At 40.5% G+C, this 19,295-nt stretch overlaps 1 protein-coding gene across 2 annotated transcripts in view; it reads left to right on the top strand.

Annotated features, from left to right (window-relative positions):
* Positions 1–19,295, top strand: part of ADGB (androglobin) — a 187,019-nt gene that overhangs the window by 86,594 nt on the left and 81,130 nt on the right. For both annotated transcript variants that reach the window (XM_025294426.3, XR_003111870.3), the window contains exons 13-18: positions 4,188–4,317; positions 8,799–8,832; positions 10,438–10,621; positions 11,640–11,703; positions 15,925–16,027; positions 18,746–18,884. In XM_025294426.3, coding sequence (XP_025150211.3) covers positions 4,188–4,317; positions 8,799–8,832; positions 10,438–10,621; positions 11,640–11,703; positions 15,925–16,027; positions 18,746–18,884 — 654 coding nt within the window. The remainder of the gene's footprint in view (positions 1–4,187; positions 4,318–8,798; positions 8,833–10,437; positions 10,622–11,639; positions 11,704–15,924; positions 16,028–18,745; positions 18,885–19,295) is intronic.

Raw genomic sequence — 19,295 nt, 5'->3', positions numbered from 1 at the left:
GGCAACCCACTCCAGTGTTCTTGCCTAGAGAATCCCAGGGACAGGGGAGCCTGGTGAGCTGCCGTCTCTGGGGTCGCACAGAGTCAGACACGACTGAAGCGATTTAGCAGCAGCAGCAGCAGCAGTGAGGCCTGGCGTGCTGCGGTCCATGGGGTCACAAAAAGTCGGACACGACTGAACGACTGAACTGAACTATTAGATTTTACAAACCAAAAATTCTCTTATACCTATAACTCTCAGTCATGCACGACCTTTTGCAATCCCATGGACTGTGGCCCACCAAGCTCCTCTGTCCATGGGATTCTCCAGGCAAGAATACTGAAGTGGGTAGCCATTCCCTTCTCCAGAGGACCTTCCCAACCCAGGGATTGAACCTGAGTCTCCTGCATCGCAGGCGGATTCTTTATCGCTGAGCCACCAGGGAAGCCTCCATAACTTCATTGTAAGCCTAAAATTAAATACAAAGCTATATTTTATGGCCTAATTTGTTAGATTATGTAGCATGCTACATTTTTTTCATCTGTTGCAAACACAAAATACCACATAGAGACAGAATTTTCTTAAACATAAAAATAGTAAACCTTGTAATTTTTCTACTTAATTTTATAGTTAAGTGTTACCCACTAAGATGACAATTTTATCATTCCAAATAGTTTTTGATTATCTATTAGCTCATTGAGATTGCATACTTCTCAAATATTTTGTGGATTGTATGAACCAGAGTTGCAGACCACCAGGACTAATTTTTTCAGGATTCAAAGTGTCACACACTGACGTCTAGAATCTCTATGCTAAGAGGGACCACAGAAGATTGGTTTCATAACCTGAACTTCCCATGTGACTCCCTTACTTGATTTTCTTATTCCTCCTTTCAGTTTTTTTACCTAATTAAGGTGGATGAAATTCTGTAACCTGGGTCTAGGTGACTTCAACCTTTGATTGGATTCAGTTAAGGTATTCACTGCTTGAACCTGTTACAGATTTCCTTGTATATCCATTGTAACTGCCTCAGATCAGATCAGTCGCTCAGTCGTGTCCGACTCTTGGCGACCCCATGAATCCCAGCACGGCAGGCCTCCCTGTCCATCACCAACTCCCGGAGTTCACCCAGACTCATGTCCATCAAGTCATTGATCCCATCCAGCCATCTCATCCTCTGTCATCCCCTTCTCCTCCTGCCCCCAATCCCTCCCAGCATCAGAGTCTTTTCCAATGAGTCAACTCTTCCAATGAGGTGGCCAAAGTACTGGAGTTTCAGCTTTAGCATCATTCCTTCCAAAGAAATCCCAGGGCTGATCTCCTTCAGAATGGACTGGTTGGATCTCCTTGCAGTCCAAGGGACTCTCAAGAGTCTTCTCCAACACCACAGTTCAAAAGCATCAATTCTTCGGCGTTCAGCCTTCTTCACAGTCCAACTCTCACATCCATACATGACCACAGGAGAAACCATAGCCTTGACTAGACGAACCTTTGTTGGCAAAGTAATGTCTCTGCTTTTGAATATGCTATCTAGGTTGGTCATAACTTTCCTTCCAAGGAGTAAGCGTCTTTTAATTTCATGGCTGCAGTCACCATCTGCAGTGATTTTGGAGCCCAGAAGAATAAAGTCTGACACTGTTTCCACTGTTTCCCCATCTATTTCCCATGAAGTGATGGGATCGGATGCCATGATCTTCGTTTTCTGAATGTTGAGCTTTAAGCCAACTTTTTCACTCTCCACTTTCACTTTCATCAAGAGGCTTTTAGTTCCTCTTCACTTTCTGCCATAAAGGTGGTATCATCTGCATATCTGAGGTTATTGATATTTCTCCCAGCAATCTTGATTCCAGCTTGTGTTTCTTCCAGTCCAGCGTTTCTCATGATGTAATCTGCATATAAGTTAAATAAGCAGGGTGACAATATACAGCCTTGACGTACTCCTTTTCCTATTTGGAACCAGTCTGTTGTTCCATGTCCAGTTCTAACTGTTGCTTCCTGACCTGCATATAGGTTTCTCAAGAGGCAGGTCAGGTGGTCTGGTATTCCCATCTCTTTCAGAATTTTCCACAGTTTATTGTGATCCACACAGTCAAAGGCTTTGGCATAGTCAATAAAGCAGAAATAGATGTTTTTCTGGAACTCTCTTGCTTTTTCCATGATCCAGCGGATGTTGGCAATTTGATCTCTGGTTCCTCTGCCTTTTCTAAAACCAGCTTGAACATCAGGAAGTTCACGGTTCACATATTGCTGAAGCCTGGCTTGGAGAATTTTAAGCATTACTTTACTAGGGTGTGAACTGGACTAGACAGAAGCAAAAATATGTGTGAATGGCATTTCATCCTACCTAACTGCTCGATAGTCAGAATTCTCAGGTCAGCAGAAAAAAAAGCTGGTAGGTTGGTTTGTTTTTGAGGAGCCCTGGAGTGTGACTGCTACACAATCCCTTTTCCTTGAAACATTGTCGTTGTAGCAACCATATGCCTGGTTTGCCTGCTCCTGGCTCCTGGCCTTGTTTGCAAGAATCAGAGCTTCACAAGTGTTTGTGCTACCCTCTAGTGGCAGTTTCAGGTAAATCTGAGACAAAGCTAAAACTTGAGGTAAAGCAAGTTTTACCAAACAGAAGGCAATGGCAACCCACTCCAGTGTTCTTGCCTGGAGAATCCCAGGGACAGAGGAGCCTGGTAGGCTGCCATCGATGGGGTCGCACAGAGTCAGACACGACTGAAGCGACTTAGCAGCAGCAGCAGCAAGGAAAAATCCAAAAGTATAGGAAGTTCTATATACATGAAAATTACTTTTATCTTTGAAACACACATACCTAAAATATTTGTACTATAACAAATATATTTCTGTTGTTATTGTCCAGTTGCTAAGTGGTGTGCAACTCTGCAACCTCATGGAGTGCAGCACACCCGGCCTCCCTGTCCCTCACCATCTCCCAGAGTTTGCCCAAGTTCATGTTCATTGAATCAGTGATGCTATCATATTGTACCCATAAACTTCTAGCTTTGGCAGTGTTGATTTGGGGGTCAAGTCAGTAATAACCTGAAAGAAAATACAGTGTAGTTGGGTAGCTACTATAAATATCACACACCCATAATTAAAATTTTGGCTCCTATTGCACTGATACATTGCTCTGATATTTAATTAAATCAATTCCAAATGTAAGATTCCTTTGTGTTCTGATCATCAACAAAGAGGACCACCATAGCTTTAAAATAAACCATGTTCTAGAAAAGTTTTACAGCATTGCAGTGACTGACAGAGACTAGTGCTTCAGTAGTATAGAAAGCAATTAAATGTTTTTAACACACACACACACAAAAATACTACTGGTTGTGGAAGAAAGAGATTGATAAAATGAACAAAATCAGGACTTTCTATTGTTGACAAAACACTAATACAAAGGGATATTATTCAATCACTATAAAAAGAAGGAAATCTTGCTACTTGTGACAATATAGATAGATCTTGAGGACATCGTGTCAAGTGAAATTAGGCAGACCAGGAAGACAAATACCGTATATTCTCACTTCTTTGTGGTATCTAAGCAAATAAACAAACTCATAGATACAGGAGAACAGACTGGTGGCTGCCAGAGGCAGGGGGTCAGGGTGGATAAAATGGGTGAAGGAAATCAAAAGATACAAACTTCCAGTTATAAAATAAATAAGTCCTGGGAATGCAATGTGTAGCCTGGTAACTATAGTTAATAATGATGGTGCTTTAGTCCCTAAGTCATGTCTGAGTCTTGCAACCCCTTGGACTGTAGCCTACCAGGCTCCAATGTCCATCAGATTTCTCAGGCAAGAATATTGGAAAGGGCTGTCATTTCCTCCTCCAGGGGATCTTCCCAACCTAGGGATTGAATCCGTGTCTCCTGCATCGACCCAGGTGGACTCTACTGCTGAGTCACCAGGGAAGCCATAGTTAATAATACTGTTATATATTTGAAAATTACCAAGAGATTAGGCCTTAAAAGTTCTTATCACAAGGGGAAAAAATTGTAACTAATGTATGGTGATGTACATTCCTTAGAGTTGTGATTACCGTTTTGCCATGTGTACAAATACTGATTGTTATGTTGTATACCTGAAACTAATAATAATGTTGTATGTCACTTATATCTCAATAAAAAATACAGTTATTTATTAGTAGCTTTAAACAAGAGATTAACAGAAATTGTTCTTTTTTTTTTTCCCGAATAGTCATTTTGTACGATCTTTTATTAAGAAAGGGCTGGTTCCAGGATCTGGTTTATCTTCTCTTACTGAAAATGATGAAACTGCAACCTTTAGTCAGATAGACTTAAACCAATTGACAAAAGCTATGTCTCAGGTAACTATGTTACTCTTATTAGTAGCCCAGTTCTTAACTATGAAAGTTTTTTTTCCCCTTAATCTGTGAAACATATTGTACATAAATGCATTTGAGCACAATAAATAATACTGAAAATAAGCTTCATATGTACCCATTTCACAGTACCCCCACAGGTACCCCACACAGGTACCCCTCTGCTCCTCCCACAATAATCAGGAAACCATGTGTCCCAGGGGCTGCTGCTGCTGCTGCTAAGTCACTTCAGTCGTGTCCAACTCTGTGCGACCCCAGAGACGGCAGCCCACCAGGCTCCCCCGTCCCTGGGATTCTCCAGGCAAGAACACTGGAGTGGGTTGCCATTTCCTTCTCCAATGCGTGAAAGTGAAATGTGAAAGTGAAGTTGTTCAGTCGTGATCGACTCTTCACGACCCCATGGACTGCAGCCTACCAGGTTCCTCCGTTCATGGGATTTTCCAGGCAAGAGTACTGGAGTGGGGTGCCATTGCCTTCTCCTGTCCCAGGGGCAGGGCTACAAAATACAAGGGTTTATATTGGTATGTCTGAGCTGGGAAAGGAACCTTTTAAATGGGGTACCCCCAAATAAACTGAATCTGAGAGAGACATTAACCCTATGTGTTAAAAGCCTTTGAGATTTCAGGACTGGTTTGTTATCACAGACTAGCTCAGCCTTATATGGTTCATGTTTTTAAACAGCAAAACTGCCTTATCTTTGCCTCTTAAAATAGATACAAATGATAGGGAAAACAGGACTGTTTCAGATGTTCCCTAAGAATTAAGATTTAGCACAAGTCAGGAATTAATTATTTACCTGTTTCTCTTTCCACCTTCATCACTACTTCCAGCTGTAATGGAAGGAAGATGATAAGGGATTAAAATATTCATTCTTTAAAAATATTCTAGCTGTAGAAGGATTAGATATTTTTTCTTATACAACTTTATGTACAAATAATTGCTTCATTTTTTTTTTCGCTTGCTTATTTTTTCTATGACACATTAGGAAGCTGTCCCAAACAATTTTTAAAAAAAAAAAAAAGAAATGCCATTAAACAAACACCCTCTGAACACTTTTACCACATGAACATGTGAGATAACTCTATCAATGCCGACTCTTTTCCTGGAGACAACAACCCTGGGATCCTTTGCTCTCTTGCTCTTATTCAAACAGATAAGAAACCCGCAGTTATCATTGTGGGACTTTCTCTTCTCTCCTCTGATGGATTTTCTAATTTTTGGAAACTATATTGTCCTCCTACTTTATACTCTAATTTCAATGGCATGCATCTTGTAATACTCCCTGAGAAAAGATGCATGGAAAGTGAAGATTATGAGAGCAAGAAGTTCTTTGTATATTCTTGATGTTAACCCTTTATTACACATACAATTTGCAAATAATTTCTCTCATTTCATAGGCTGCATTTTCACTGTTGATTATCTCTTTTTGAATGACAAGATTTTCTACATAGTCCAATTTTTTTTACTTTTGTTGTCTGTGTCTTTGTTGTCAAATCTAAGAAACCAGTGTCAAATCCAACAAAGCTCTTCATCTATGTTTTCTTTGAAAAGTTTTTTCGGTTTTAGTCTTTTTTTAATCAACTTTACATTCAAACTTTCTGTTGAATTTATTTCACTTTCCTATTTTTAGATTCTAAGAGCTCTACCTTATTCTTGATGTATTTTTATAGAAGTTTACTATTTGATAAATGACTATCTTAACTTTCTGATAATACTAACTTTTAAAACGTCTCCCTATATTATTATTTCTGGTTCCTATGAATCTCTCTACCCACATCCATTAGTTTCTTTCTTTTATATGGGGCTCTTTCCTCAATTGCCTGGTAGTACTTTGTTATACACATATAAGGAGTTTATGACATTAAAGGGCTGGTGATTAGAAGAAGCTTTATGGCATGGATAGAGCTTGTCAGCTGGCAGCTTTAATTTGAGATAATTGGGGATAAATGAGCTTCATTTGGGGGTGGGACTGGCTCCAAATATGAGATTCCCTGAGGTTTTCCTCCAGCTCTGTTCAGTTTCATAGGTTACGGGTTCTCTAATTTCCCTGCTGGGGTGGAATGTGGTGGTAAGGATTGTCATACTCTTATCCACCAGAGCTATTAAAGCCAAGCAGCAGAGTTCCTGAGAGTCTCAAAGTTCATCATGTGGATGTTCACTTAATTCCTCTCCTCTCTTTGTAGTAGCCTTTCTTGCTTCCCACACTGTCTGTGAACCCAGATCTGGAGATTTTTCATTTAATTTCTCCACTTGAATCAAGCTCCAGTGTCCTATTTAGGCTGAAGAAGGATAGATGCTAAATTAGAAGGGATTAGGGAGAAGTGGGGACTTGTCTGTTCCTTATACAGACATTCAACCCACCCCTACATTTTCAGCCTGTGTCTCATTTCTTCCTTTTCAGTTCAGTTTAGTCACTCAGATGTGTCCAACTCCTTGTAACCCCATGGACTGCAGCACAACTGGCCTCCCTGTCCATCACCAACTCCCGGAGCTCACTCAAACTCATGTCCATCGAGTCGGTGATGCCATCCAGCCATCTCATCCTCTGTTGTCCCCTTCTCCTCCGGCCTTCGATCTTTCCCAGAATCAGGGTCTTTTTGAACGAGTCAGTTCTTCCCATCAGGTGGCCAAAGTACTGGAGTATTCTCCTTCTCAGATGCCTGCTAATTGTTTCTGGGCTTCTTTGGCTTGGATGGGCTTGCTTCTCACTAACACTTCATATTCAATTATCTCTACTCTGTTGTCTTCTCCACCCACTTTACATCATCCAAAATATTGTTAGCATCACCCATCACTCAGTTCAGTTCAGTTCAGTTCAGTTGCTCAGCCGTGTCCGACTCTTTGTGACCCCACGAATTACAGCATGCCCCGGCCTCCCTGTCCATCACCAACTCCCGGAGTTCACCCAAACTCACCTCCGTCAAGTCGGTGATGCCATCCAGCCATCTCATCCTCTGTCATACCCTTCTCCTCCTGCCCCCAATCCCTCCCAGCATCAGAGTCTTTTCCAATGAGTCAACTCTTTGCATGAGGTGGCCAAAGTACAGGAGTTTCAGCTTTAGCATCATTTCTTCCAAAGAACACCCCGGACTGATCTCCTTCAGAATGGACTGGTTGGATCTCCTTGCAGTCCAAGGGACTCTCAAGAGTCTTCTCCAGCACCACAGTTCAAAAGCATCAATTCTTCTGTGCTCAGCTTTCTTCACAGTCCAACTCTCACATCCATACATGACCACTAGAAAAACTATAGCCTTGACTAAATGGACCTTTGTTGGCATCACTAGTCTGTATAAATTTATACAATTTTATCTTTTAAATTATTTTCATTGTGTTTTAGAAATAGCAGAGTACTACATGTGCATTCGGAGAAGGCAATGGCAACCCACTCCAGTGTTCTTGCCTGGCAGGCTGCTGCTCTATGGGGTCGCACAGAGTTGGACATGACTGACACGACTTAGCAGCAGCAGCAGCATTTGTATATATTTATAGAGAAAAAAGGCAAAGGCAACCCACTCCAGTACTCTTGCCTGGAAAATCCCATGGGCGGAGGAGCCTGGTAGGGTGCAGTCCATGGGGTCGCAAAGAGTCGGACACGACTGAGCGACTTCACTTTCACTTTTCACTTTCATGCATTGGAGAAGGAAATGGCAACCCACTCCAGTGTTCTTGCCTGGAGAATCTCAGGGACGGGGGAGCCTGGTGGGCTGCCGTTTGTGGGGTCGCACAGAGTCAGACACGACTGAAGTGACTTAGCAGCAGCACATGTGCATTCAGTGTATTTTCCCTGTTAAAAGTTTGAGAAACCATTTTTTATAATTTGAAATAATCCTTTCTAGTTTCTGTATGTGTGCTTATTCACTCAGTCGTGTCCAACTCTTACGACCCCATAGACTGTAGCCCACCAGGCTTCTCTGTCCATGGGATTCTCCAGGCAAGAATACTGGAGTGGGTTGCCATCTCCTTCTCCAGGGGATCTTCCCGACCCAGGAATCAAACCCAGGTCTCCCGCATTGCAGGCAGATTCTTTATCGACTGAGCTACAAGGGAAGCCCCACTAGTTTCTGTATACTAACCATTAATCATAATCTCATTTTAGTCAATCAGCATAAATTATTGGTGTATAAATTATAAATTATTGGTGCCTCATACCATCTAACATATCTACTCAGGGATATTATTGTTTTAATGTAAATTTTCTTATAAGATTCAAACATGTAATAAGCTCATATAAACAGTATTTTAATGTCACAAATGTAAACTCTCAGTCAAATTCACATCTTTTGGATTTTAAGGTTGAAAACAAATTCCATTTTGCTGTATGTTTTAGTAAGGATTTAGAGAAATTTCTATTTGTCCAGTGTTTAGAAGACTGTATGAACCCTTTTAAAAACCATGGTGCTTTAGAGAGCAGTCATGTTTTGTTGAATTTATAAATGATTTCTCAGTGTGTTCCTTTCAATTCACAGGGAAATGTTGCTTCACAACCTGTACTCGGAAAAGGTAAATCAATAATCTTCTTGTGACTTTTTTTCTCAGATATCAAAATACAAAGGGATCTCTGCTTTCTGACAGCTTCTTGCTCTCCCTTCTCCTGTTCTCAGCACCCCTCCCCTCACCCCAGGGTCTCCTCTGATGTGTAGAGTCTAATCTGCTCCCGGCTAGAAAAACCAGATAATCACACTTGTTAAATTCAAGCTTAAAGTCAAAATGAAAGACAATCTGATTAAAGCCCCATGAGTCATGCTCATGTGTTTTAATGCATGCACATTAGGATCAAAGCACTAAAACCACTGCAGATTCCTAAGTTCCTAATGACTTGTGTGTGTAAAAGTGTTAGTTGCTCAATCATGTCTGACTCTATGACCCCTTGGAATGGACCTGTATGCTCCGTCTTGCCTGACTCTATGTGACCCCATAGAGCGCCACCAGGTTCCTCTGTCCATGGAATTCTCCAGGCAAGATTACTGGAGTGGGTTGCCATCCCCTTCTCCAGGAGATCTTCCCGACCCAGGGAGTGAATTCCCAAGGCTCAAATCCAAAAACAGTGTTGTGTGGCACGTGTATATATAACATTGTGGTTCCAGAAAGTATACGGGAAATGTATGGCCTTGATAAACATAAAATAAGATTGCAGAATCACTGATTGTGGAGATCAGTTGTCTTATAGAAATATATCAGTCACCGTAGATCTTTCAAGTGTTTGTTTCTTCTTCTATTGTCTGGGCCATCCCATCTCTTAATGTCAGTTTATAGAAGATTTTACATGCATTGTTCAGTTGCTAAGTCATGTCTGACTCTTTGTGCCCCCATGAATTGTAACATGCCGGGCTTCCCTATCCTTCGTTATCTCCCTGAGTTTGCTCAAACTCATGTCCATTCACTCAGTGATGCCACCCAACCATCTCATTCTCTGTTGTCCCTTCAATTGCCCTCAATCTTTCCCAGCATCAGGGTCTTTTCTGGTGAGTCATCTCTTCACACCAGGTGGCCAACGTTTTGGAGCTTCAGCTTCAGCATCAGTCCTTCCAGTGAATATTCAGGGTTGACTTCCTTTAGGAGTGACTGGTTTGATCATACATAAAGCATAAAGCAGCTAAATTCGGTTATAACTTTACAATCTCTAAAGAATGTGTGCACAATTTTACAAAAGTGTTTTCAGATTTTCTGGACACTCTGCATACAAGGTAGGATTAAATTCTCCTGAGCATATGAAAATGGGTCTCTGCATGCTATGCTATGCTAAGTCACTTCAGTCGTGTCTGACTCTGTGCGACCCCATAGACGGCAGCCCACCAGGCTTCCCAGTCCCTGGGATTCTCCAGGCAAGAACACTGGAGTGGGCTGCCATTTCCTTCTCCAATGCATGAAAGTGAAAATGAAAGTGAAGTCGCTCAGTCGTGTTCGACTCTTAGCGACCCCATGGACTGCAGCCTCTGCATGGACCTCTACAAATCTGAGGTCTGCATGGAAATGACTATCTCAGGAAATATTTTCTCAAAAACAGACTTCAGTACGTGAGCTCCCCTCTACTGTTTTCCATACCTTAATAACTTAGTATTTAATACCCTAGATGTGTTCGATACTGTTGTATTCTGCTCTGCACAGATGAACTAGCAGACTATGGAGTCAATGACACAGTCCATCCAGCTGAGGGAATCAGTTTGGAAAAAGATTTGGTCAGCCAGACAACAGCAACACAGGAAAAATCGCAGGAGGAACTCACAACAATAAATAACAGTGTTTCTAAAGAAATATGGTTGGATTTTGAAGACTTCTGTGTATGCTTTCAGTAAGTATAAATTTTATGTGTGTGTGTAATATAATGGATATATAAGCCTTTGATTTTTAGCTTTCATTTAAAAGAGTTAAGCCAGTGTTAGTCTGGTGTTGATCTAATAGTAAACAAAAATATTAGAAGGAAATATGGATGAGTTGATTGTCCACATGAAGCATGAGTAGCCAAACCAGTCTCATGCCAATTTCAACCTCTTCTCAAAGACTTGTTTTTTGTTTAAGTTTATTCACTGAGAGAAGTCACTGGCATCCCTGTCAGGCAACTAATTCAATACAGTTATTATTTTTCCCAGCTTTATTTATGTACAATTGACAGATAAAATTATAAATACTTAGTATGCATGGAGGGTGGATGAGTTGGGAGATTAAGACTGACGTATATACACTACCATATGTAAAATAGATGTGGGAACCTGCTATATAGTATAGGGAGCTTAGCTGAGTTCTCTGTGGTGACCTAGAGGGGTGGAGTGGGAGGGAGGCTCCAGAGGGAGGGGATATATGTACACGTATAGCTGTTTCACTTCATTGTAATAGCAGAAACTAACACAACTTTGTAAAGCAATTATACACACACACACACAAATGTGTACATGGTGATGAATTAAAACACATACATATTGTGAAAGAGCCCCCAATCCATTTAATTAACACATCTATCACCTCATATGTTTGCCTTTTTATTTTGTGTGAGAACATTTAAGTTCTGTTCTTTGAGCACATTTTAATTATACAATGTAGTCTTATCAACAATACTCACCATGTTTCAAGTTAGATCTTCAAACCGTATTCATCTTGTAACAGAAAGTTTGTAGTCTTTTTACCAATCTCTTCTTGTTTTGCCCACCCCCAGCCCTGGCAACCATGTTTTCCCTCTCTGAGTTGTTATTATGTCTTGTAGCTTTCATCTATCTTTACCTGTTTTGCCTATAATTATTCATGTCTGAGAAACTTAATATATAGTACTAGTCTGTTGCATATAATGACAATAACCTGTTATAAATGTTTTTCAGGACTATATATATTTTCCACAAACCAAGTTCATATTGCCTTAACTTTCAAAAATCAGAATTCAAGGTAAATACATTATGATATCTTCTCTTTAACTTCTTAAATTTTTGATGGACTCATGCTAGTGAAAAACACTTTCAAATTTATCAAGCATTTCTAAACTTCTAATATAATTGTATTTTAAAAATTGTTAGGGTCTTCTACCAATCGCTCACCCAGACAATACGCAAAATTCTGCTACCTGGTATTTCCAAGTGTGATCCATCTGATTATGTTGCAGCAGTTCAACCCTGAGATGCATTATTTTATAAATTCACACTAAGGAAATTTTGACTTATAAATAAGGGGAGGAAAAGTACAAAAAATTCACTATTCATGGTTGCATGCTAGATCGTTTCAGTTGTCTCCAACTCTTTGCAACCCTATGGACTGTAGCCCAACAGGCTCCTCTCTCTATGGGATTCTCCAGAAAAGAATACTGGAATGGATTGCCAACCCTCCTCCAAGGGATCTTCACAACCCAGGGATCAAACCCACATCTCATATGTCTTCTGCTAATTAATGTTCACTAACTTGCACACAATTCCTAAAACATAAGCACATTTTCACTATAATTTTTGCTATATCAGCCCACATTCTTCCCTCTGCTTGAAATTAATTCACGTTAGTCCTTCCCACTGCTTGAAGTTCATTCCCCTTCCTCTGGCCAATGTCTACAAGTCCCTCAGAACAGCATGGATACCGTGAGACCTCCTTCCCTGGCCATAGAGTCTGAGTCAAGTATGCTCTCTCCATGCATTCCGTGTGATTGTCCACACTCAAACACTTTCCTCCCTCCATCCTGACTGTATGGTCATTCCTCTTGTGTTCCTCCACCTACCTATCCACTTCATGTCAACATCTTAAGGAGGACTCTGTCCTTTTCTTGACTGTTGCAATACAGGCCCTAGCATGAAGTAGAAACTTGGTTTTTTTAAAAAAATTGTTGAATGAATTAATGAACAAGTCTCACATGGGGTAGAATTTTGGAGAACATGATGAAATGTATCCTGGGAAACTAAATTACACTGAAACATGCTTGTTGCTTGTATGGGGCCATGCAACCCCCAGTGATAACTCCACATCTTGCTGAGCTAATGCAGAGTTGGAGGAAGTAAGGAGGCTTGGGGATGACTTCTCCCTTTGCACTTGTACTAGATGAAAATGCAGACAGATAAAACCTTTTTGAGCATCCTTCAAGAGGTACTTTGTAGCTGGTTGCCTGCTCTGAAAGTATGAACCAGCTCTGTACTAGTGACTGGGGCTGGCAGAATGACTGACCTGGCTCAGTAGTCTGTCTACAAAAAATACCCAGAGGAATGCTTTGACTTTATGAAGATAAAAAAACAAAGCAAAGGCAAACAAACAAACCCCAAACTGTTAATTGAGAATAGCAGAACCCAGTGTGTGGTGTGATATTTATTTACCATTTACAGTTAATTTAGGAATGTCATCATATTCAAATTACTGGCAACAATTAAACGATAGTCATTTATAGGTGCTCCCTCTGTTCCCAGCCTTGAACTAGGTTCTTTTTTGCATCAACTCTTCAAGGCAAACCCAATGAAAAGACTATTATTATTATCGATTTTCAGGTTAGGAAACTGAGGCAGACCAAGTTTGGGGGTAAAATGCCCAAGACCACCAAACTAGTAGGAGGCGCAGGCATCAGGAGAGCCAGATTTGTCCTCAGTGAAGCCCGTGCCTTTCTCACTAGTGCACCTTTGGAGGAAGCAGATCCATGGCTCTGAAGCTAGACTGCCTGGTTTTGAATGCAGATTTCACCTGGGATAGGACTCTTTGCTTCAGTTTACTTTTTTAGACAATGACAGTGAGAGACCTACATCAGAGTTGAGAAAGGAACGAGAGAATTTGTGTAAAACACTTAGAAGAATGTCTAATACTTAGTAAGTGAAAATAAATGCTGGCTGTCATTATTATTACCAAGAGCATTTGGTACATGAGTTTTTGTTATACATTGCCACCCTAATATATATGTGTGTGTGTGTGCGTTTGGACATTTTTATGAAGTGATGGTAAATACAGAATTTTATTTTCCTTTTAAAGTTCCAGCTTGGCAAAATAAAATGACAGCATCCATTATGAGTCCCTTCATCCCGCTGAATTTTTTTTTAACATCAATGGTCTGAGAAAATGACGGATTTGTTAGAGGATGTTGTTAGTACCCAAAATTAGAAGATGTTGTTAGTACCCAAAATTAACAGCCTTTAGTTTGGCCTGCCCGTGGTCTGAGGCTAGGCAGTCCTGATTTAGGAGCTTCCCTGGTGGCTCAGATGGTAAAGAATCTGCTTGCAAAGCAGGAGACCTGGGTTCGATACCTGAGTAGGAAAGATCCTCTGGAGAAGGGCATGGCAATCCACTCCAGTATTCTTGCCTGGAGAACCCCACACACAGAGGAGCCTGGTAGGCTACAGTCCATGAGGTTGCAAAGAGTCAGACACTACTGAGCAACTAACGCTTTCACTTTTAGTCCTGATTTTAGTGGCCACAGGCACTGCCTGCTGAACTGGGAACACAGAGTCTGAGGCTTGTCCTGTGCACATCCCTTAGCTGTCCCCATGGGTGATGTCATGGGAGTTGGCAGGGGGTTTGCAAAGATGTCTCGTGCCTGCACCAGGGCAGATTCCCTTCATATGGCCTCTAGGGCCAGCTCATCTTCAAATTCTCAGACAATTTAAAATGATGGCAAATGAGTTATCGGTAGAGCCTCCTCCTTGCTCACACAGGCTACACTGGCAAATCCAGGGTCCTTCACAGTTTTAGACAGGGAGTATTTGAAACAACTGCTTCTATTACCAACATGTTGCAGACCAAAGAAAACAAAAGAAAACTAAAATAAAGTGTCAAATGCTAACTATTGGAAAACTTTGAGTGATGCAATCATTTTAAATAGTTACATTGCATCAAACATTTCTAGAAATCTTATTATCCTTGATTACTAAGGATTTCTTTTTCACAATATAACTTGGATTTTTTTGCATTTCAACTTGTTATTTAAATATTGTAAAATAATATAGAAAGCCTTTAAAGTATAATGACAATTAAATTAACACATTTACCATACACCATCAGTCAAAATTATGTTGAAGCACTGGGAAATTGAAGTGCAGTAATAGCACAATAATTGAAAGACCAACACTGGAGTTAGGTATTAGTAGATAGACAGACTTACTTTTGAATCTCAGCTGTGCTACTTGCAAGCTCTGTGACCTTTGACGAATTACTTACCCTCTCTGTATTTCAGTTTCTTCATCCATAATTACAGATATTAATAGCACCCACCTAAGATGGATTGAAATCATAATCATATAATCCTTATGTGCCTGTCCATTATGAGATATTCCAGTTGTGCTCAGTACTTTCTTGCATGCCCCAAGCAAACATCCAGTTTTGTTCATCAGCATGCAATAGGTATAGTTCTGAAGACCTTGCAGAATGAAGGAGTAATAGCAAAAACCACCAAGTAGCATGTGTTTAGTCACTCAGTTGTGTGTGACTACTTGTGACCCCCAAGGACTGTAGCCAGGCTCCTCTATCCATAGGATTCTCTAGGCAAGAATACTGGAGTGGGTTGCCATGGCCTTCTTCGGGGGATCTTCCCAACTATTGGATTGAACCCACGTCTCCCTCATTGCAGGCAGATTCTTTACCATCTGAGCCAACAGGGAAGCCCAAGTAGCCTACCTTAATACATTTCTATTCTCTCCCTGTTTACTTATCAGGGACCTATTTTCTGAGCACCGCTCAGCTGTGGGTTCAATTTCTTCCTCTACTGTCATTTCTGGAACAAACATACCCCCTTTCTTTGCTCACAGAGGAGAACTTTGGCTCTCTCTGCTATGGTGGCCGGTCTCAGTCTCTGTAGACACGGTTTCCATGGACTGCTGCCAGCATGCACCAGTGTGATTTTCTTTCTTTCATTAAATCTGTAAAGTACTTGTTGTGGTATATGCTGCTGCTGCTAAGTCGCTTCAGTCATGTCTGACTCTGTGCGACCCCAGAGACGGCAGCTCACCAGGCTCCTCCATCTCTGAGATTCTCCAGGCAAGAACGCTGGAGTGGGTTGCCATTTCCTTCTCCAATGCATGAAAGTGAAAAGTACTTGTTGTGGTGTCTAGAACACACTAAATGCTCTATGAAGGTCAGGTATTGTACTTTCATTAGAATTGGGAAATACTACCATTAACAGGCTGATATGAAATGCAACAATTAGTCTATTTCTTGCAGTTTTTAGATGAACGTGTGTCCTATCACCTATTCGTGGACAGTTTAAAGCCCATTGAACTGCTGATCTGCTTTTCTGCATTGGTACGCTGGGGAGAATCTGGAGGTAAGAGGGCCATGAGAAAATTACAGTCTGAAAGGCCAGCTCACTTTCTATTCAGAGAAAATGTATACTACAAGTTTTAGAAACCGAATGAAGGAACTTATTTCCTCTCTAGACCTCCTAAGATCTTCCTGCTCCTCTGACATCAAGGAGTATGCTCACTCTTGCCACCCATCTCTCTCTTTGTTCTGGTCATATGATCACCTCTTTAGCACACCTAGTCCCTCTGTTTCTCTTTCCACTTATACATGTCATCATTCTTGATTTTTTCAAAATCTATTTAAAATCACAAGCTCTTTCATCTTTGATTTGACTCTTCCAAAGGCCTTTATCTCTATCCCGCCCTGGGCTCCTACTATCATGGTTTTATTTAGACTTTATTGTACCACTAACTATATTATCTCAATCAATCTTAAGCTCTTTGACCACCACACCTGAAGCTCCAGTTCAGTCTGTCTAGAGTTCTACCCCTACAATTCTTGGACTGAATGGGGACCACCATTCATCAACCTTACAACTTTTTCTGTGTCCACTCTCATCAGATCCTTATTTCTTTGAGGCCCAACACAGTTTCCATGGCCCATCATTGTATTTATTGACATTTCTTCACATGTACCCTCAACACAAGTGCTTTCTTACCCTCTCAAGTTATGTTTCTGACAAAACCCTAATACTGGTTGAAAATATCTCTGTTCCTGATCTGAGGTTGCATCAGAGCAGCTGACTGTTACTGAAGAAAGGCACCCCACTCCAGTACTCTTGCCTGGAAAATCCCATGGATGGAGGAGCCTGGTAGGCTGCAGTCCATGGGGTCGCTAGGAGTCGGACATGACTGAGCAACTTTACTTTCACTTTTCACTTTGATGCATTGGAGAAGGAAATGGCAACCCACTCCAGCGTTCTTGCTTAGAGAATCCCAGGGACGGGGGAGCCTGGTTGGCTGCTGTCTATGGGGTCGAGCAGAGTCGGACACTACTGAAGCGACTTAGCAGCAGTAGCAGCCCCATTTTAAACTGAGGACCACAAACCTCAAAAAGAACAAACAAATAAATGGCCTAAGCACTGTCAACATTCCCCAAGTTCATTCATCCTCCAAACTTTCATTCTTATGGATGATTATTGCAAACCTGCAGATCTCTCTCCGTCTTCAAATCTTCAGTTCCCACTCTCATCCTTCCTCCTTTTCAGGTGATGACCTTTGCTACTGTTTTCACTGAAGAGATAGAAGAGATCAGAAATGACCCACTCATCTCATATTGAACTCTCTGAAGCTCTAGTCACCTTTCCTTCCTATTCTAATAAATAGACTGTTCCTTTTCTTCTCTAAGGCTGGTTTCCTGTGAACATATGCACATATGCTGCTGCTGCTAAGTCGCTTCAGTCGTGTCTGACTCTGTGCGACCCCATAGACTGCAGCCCACCAGGCTCCCCCGTCCCTGGGATTCTCCAGGCAAGAACACTGGAGTGGGTCGCCATTTCCTTCTCCAATGCATGAAACTGAAAAGTGAAAGTGAAGTCACTCAGTAATGTCCGACTCTTAGGGACCCCATGGACTGCAGCCCACCAGGCTCCTGTGTCCAAGGGATTTTCCAGGCAAGAGTACTGGAGTGGGGTGCCATTGCCTTCTCCATGCACATATGCACAAAACAGTATTCTTTGATTGACTTGTTTTACTAAAGCATTTATATGTAACTCAAATGAACAACTCTGACCCTGTATAGGTATAAATATTTGCTGCATGCTTAATATTGAATTTCTTGCTTACCTTGATGGCAGAGACTATGGTTTTCCTACCAAGATATACCCAATGTTTTAAATGGTATCAGATATGTAGCAGGTGGGCAATAAATATTTGTTGAATAAACGTTCTAGACTCAGCAGGGTGAGTTTAGTATGTCTACCTAACCAACAGTTCCTAAGCTGCACCACATCCTAGAACATTGAAACTCCAAATGCATGGAAATGTTTCAGATCACGTGGTGGCCTGTAACATTAGCTTGAGGGTTAGCTGCAAAACAAGGTAAGAAGTATTTTGCCCTCAGCTACCAATGAAGAATAATATTTTCTACCCATTTTCAGATTTTAAAAAAGTTAATTAAAGTTTGATTAGATTGTTTTAATTAATTTACAAAATACAATTAAATTTAAAATGTTAATTTAATTGAAATGAAAGTTTTGTTAATTATGTTATTTCTCCACATACTTAAAGCTAAGAATCAAAGGTAAAAAACTTAGATAAAATGTAGCATATTTTGCCCTTGTTTTGACACTTTCTTAGGAAAATTTCTCATTTCCCCAGATGTAGTCATTTTCCTCCTTTAAAATTGCATCCAACAGTGATTGTGATATTGTGATTCCTGCTCTACATAAGAAAAGCAGTGGTATACTACAGTGAAATATACCTGGCTGACCTCTTTTTTTCTAACTTTTCCATTCCTGGTTTCCTCAGCTGGGGGAATGACTATGAGGAGAAAAGTAAGAATAGGAACAAAGATCTTGCTTCCTCTCGAGTATTATTTCCCATAACTATTTACCCAGCATAATTTCTAATGTTTTATGAGCATTTTCAGAATATGTCTAATTGTTGGTTGTTGTTAATATCATTATAATTATATTATTATTATTAATGTCATATTGATAAAAAAACAATACTTGTGATGGCCAACTTTACTCTCACAATCGAACTTTATATATATATAATTTTTTTAACTTTTCCTAAAGCTTTAACAAAGAACAGCCCTCCCATAGAGCCTGGACTACTCACAGTTGAGACGGTTTCTTGGAAATCTCTGAGGCCACGCGATCTTGTGACAATTCACACCTATGCTACCAAGGCTACAGTGGTTCGCCTGCCTGTTGGGTATGGAGTGACTTTATTTTTCCCATACTGAGAATTATTTGAAGACTTGTAAACTTTTGACTACTAGATAATGAAACAATATGGAATCTAATATGTTGTTTCCTACAGTGATTTCACAAAGTATAGGTCTATCATCATGATTCTTGAGAAAAATAATTCTGGGAACGAATAAACTGGAGAAATGTTGTACCTTTTGGAAGATGTGTAATTGTCAAAGAATCTGAAACGTCTTTAGTAAAGAGTACATTTTAAACATGTTTAACCCAGTATTTCCTAAAATTAATTTATTAAAATGATCTTTTTGTTTTATTATGCCATAGTTCTTAATAAGGACCATGATTTTATTTAAAAACAGGCTGAAAAACAGCATTTTTTCTATAAGTCTATAGTTTTACCTGTAGTTATTTTTAA

This window comes from Bubalus bubalis, chromosome 10 (assembly GCF_019923935.1).
Source record: "Bubalus bubalis isolate 160015118507 breed Murrah chromosome 10, NDDB_SH_1, whole genome shotgun sequence".
NCBI classification, from domain to species: domain Eukaryota; kingdom Metazoa; phylum Chordata; class Mammalia; order Artiodactyla; family Bovidae; genus Bubalus; species Bubalus bubalis.
The sequence above is the reverse complement of the archived record's forward strand: the minus strand, read 5'-3'. Positions and strand labels throughout refer to the sequence as shown.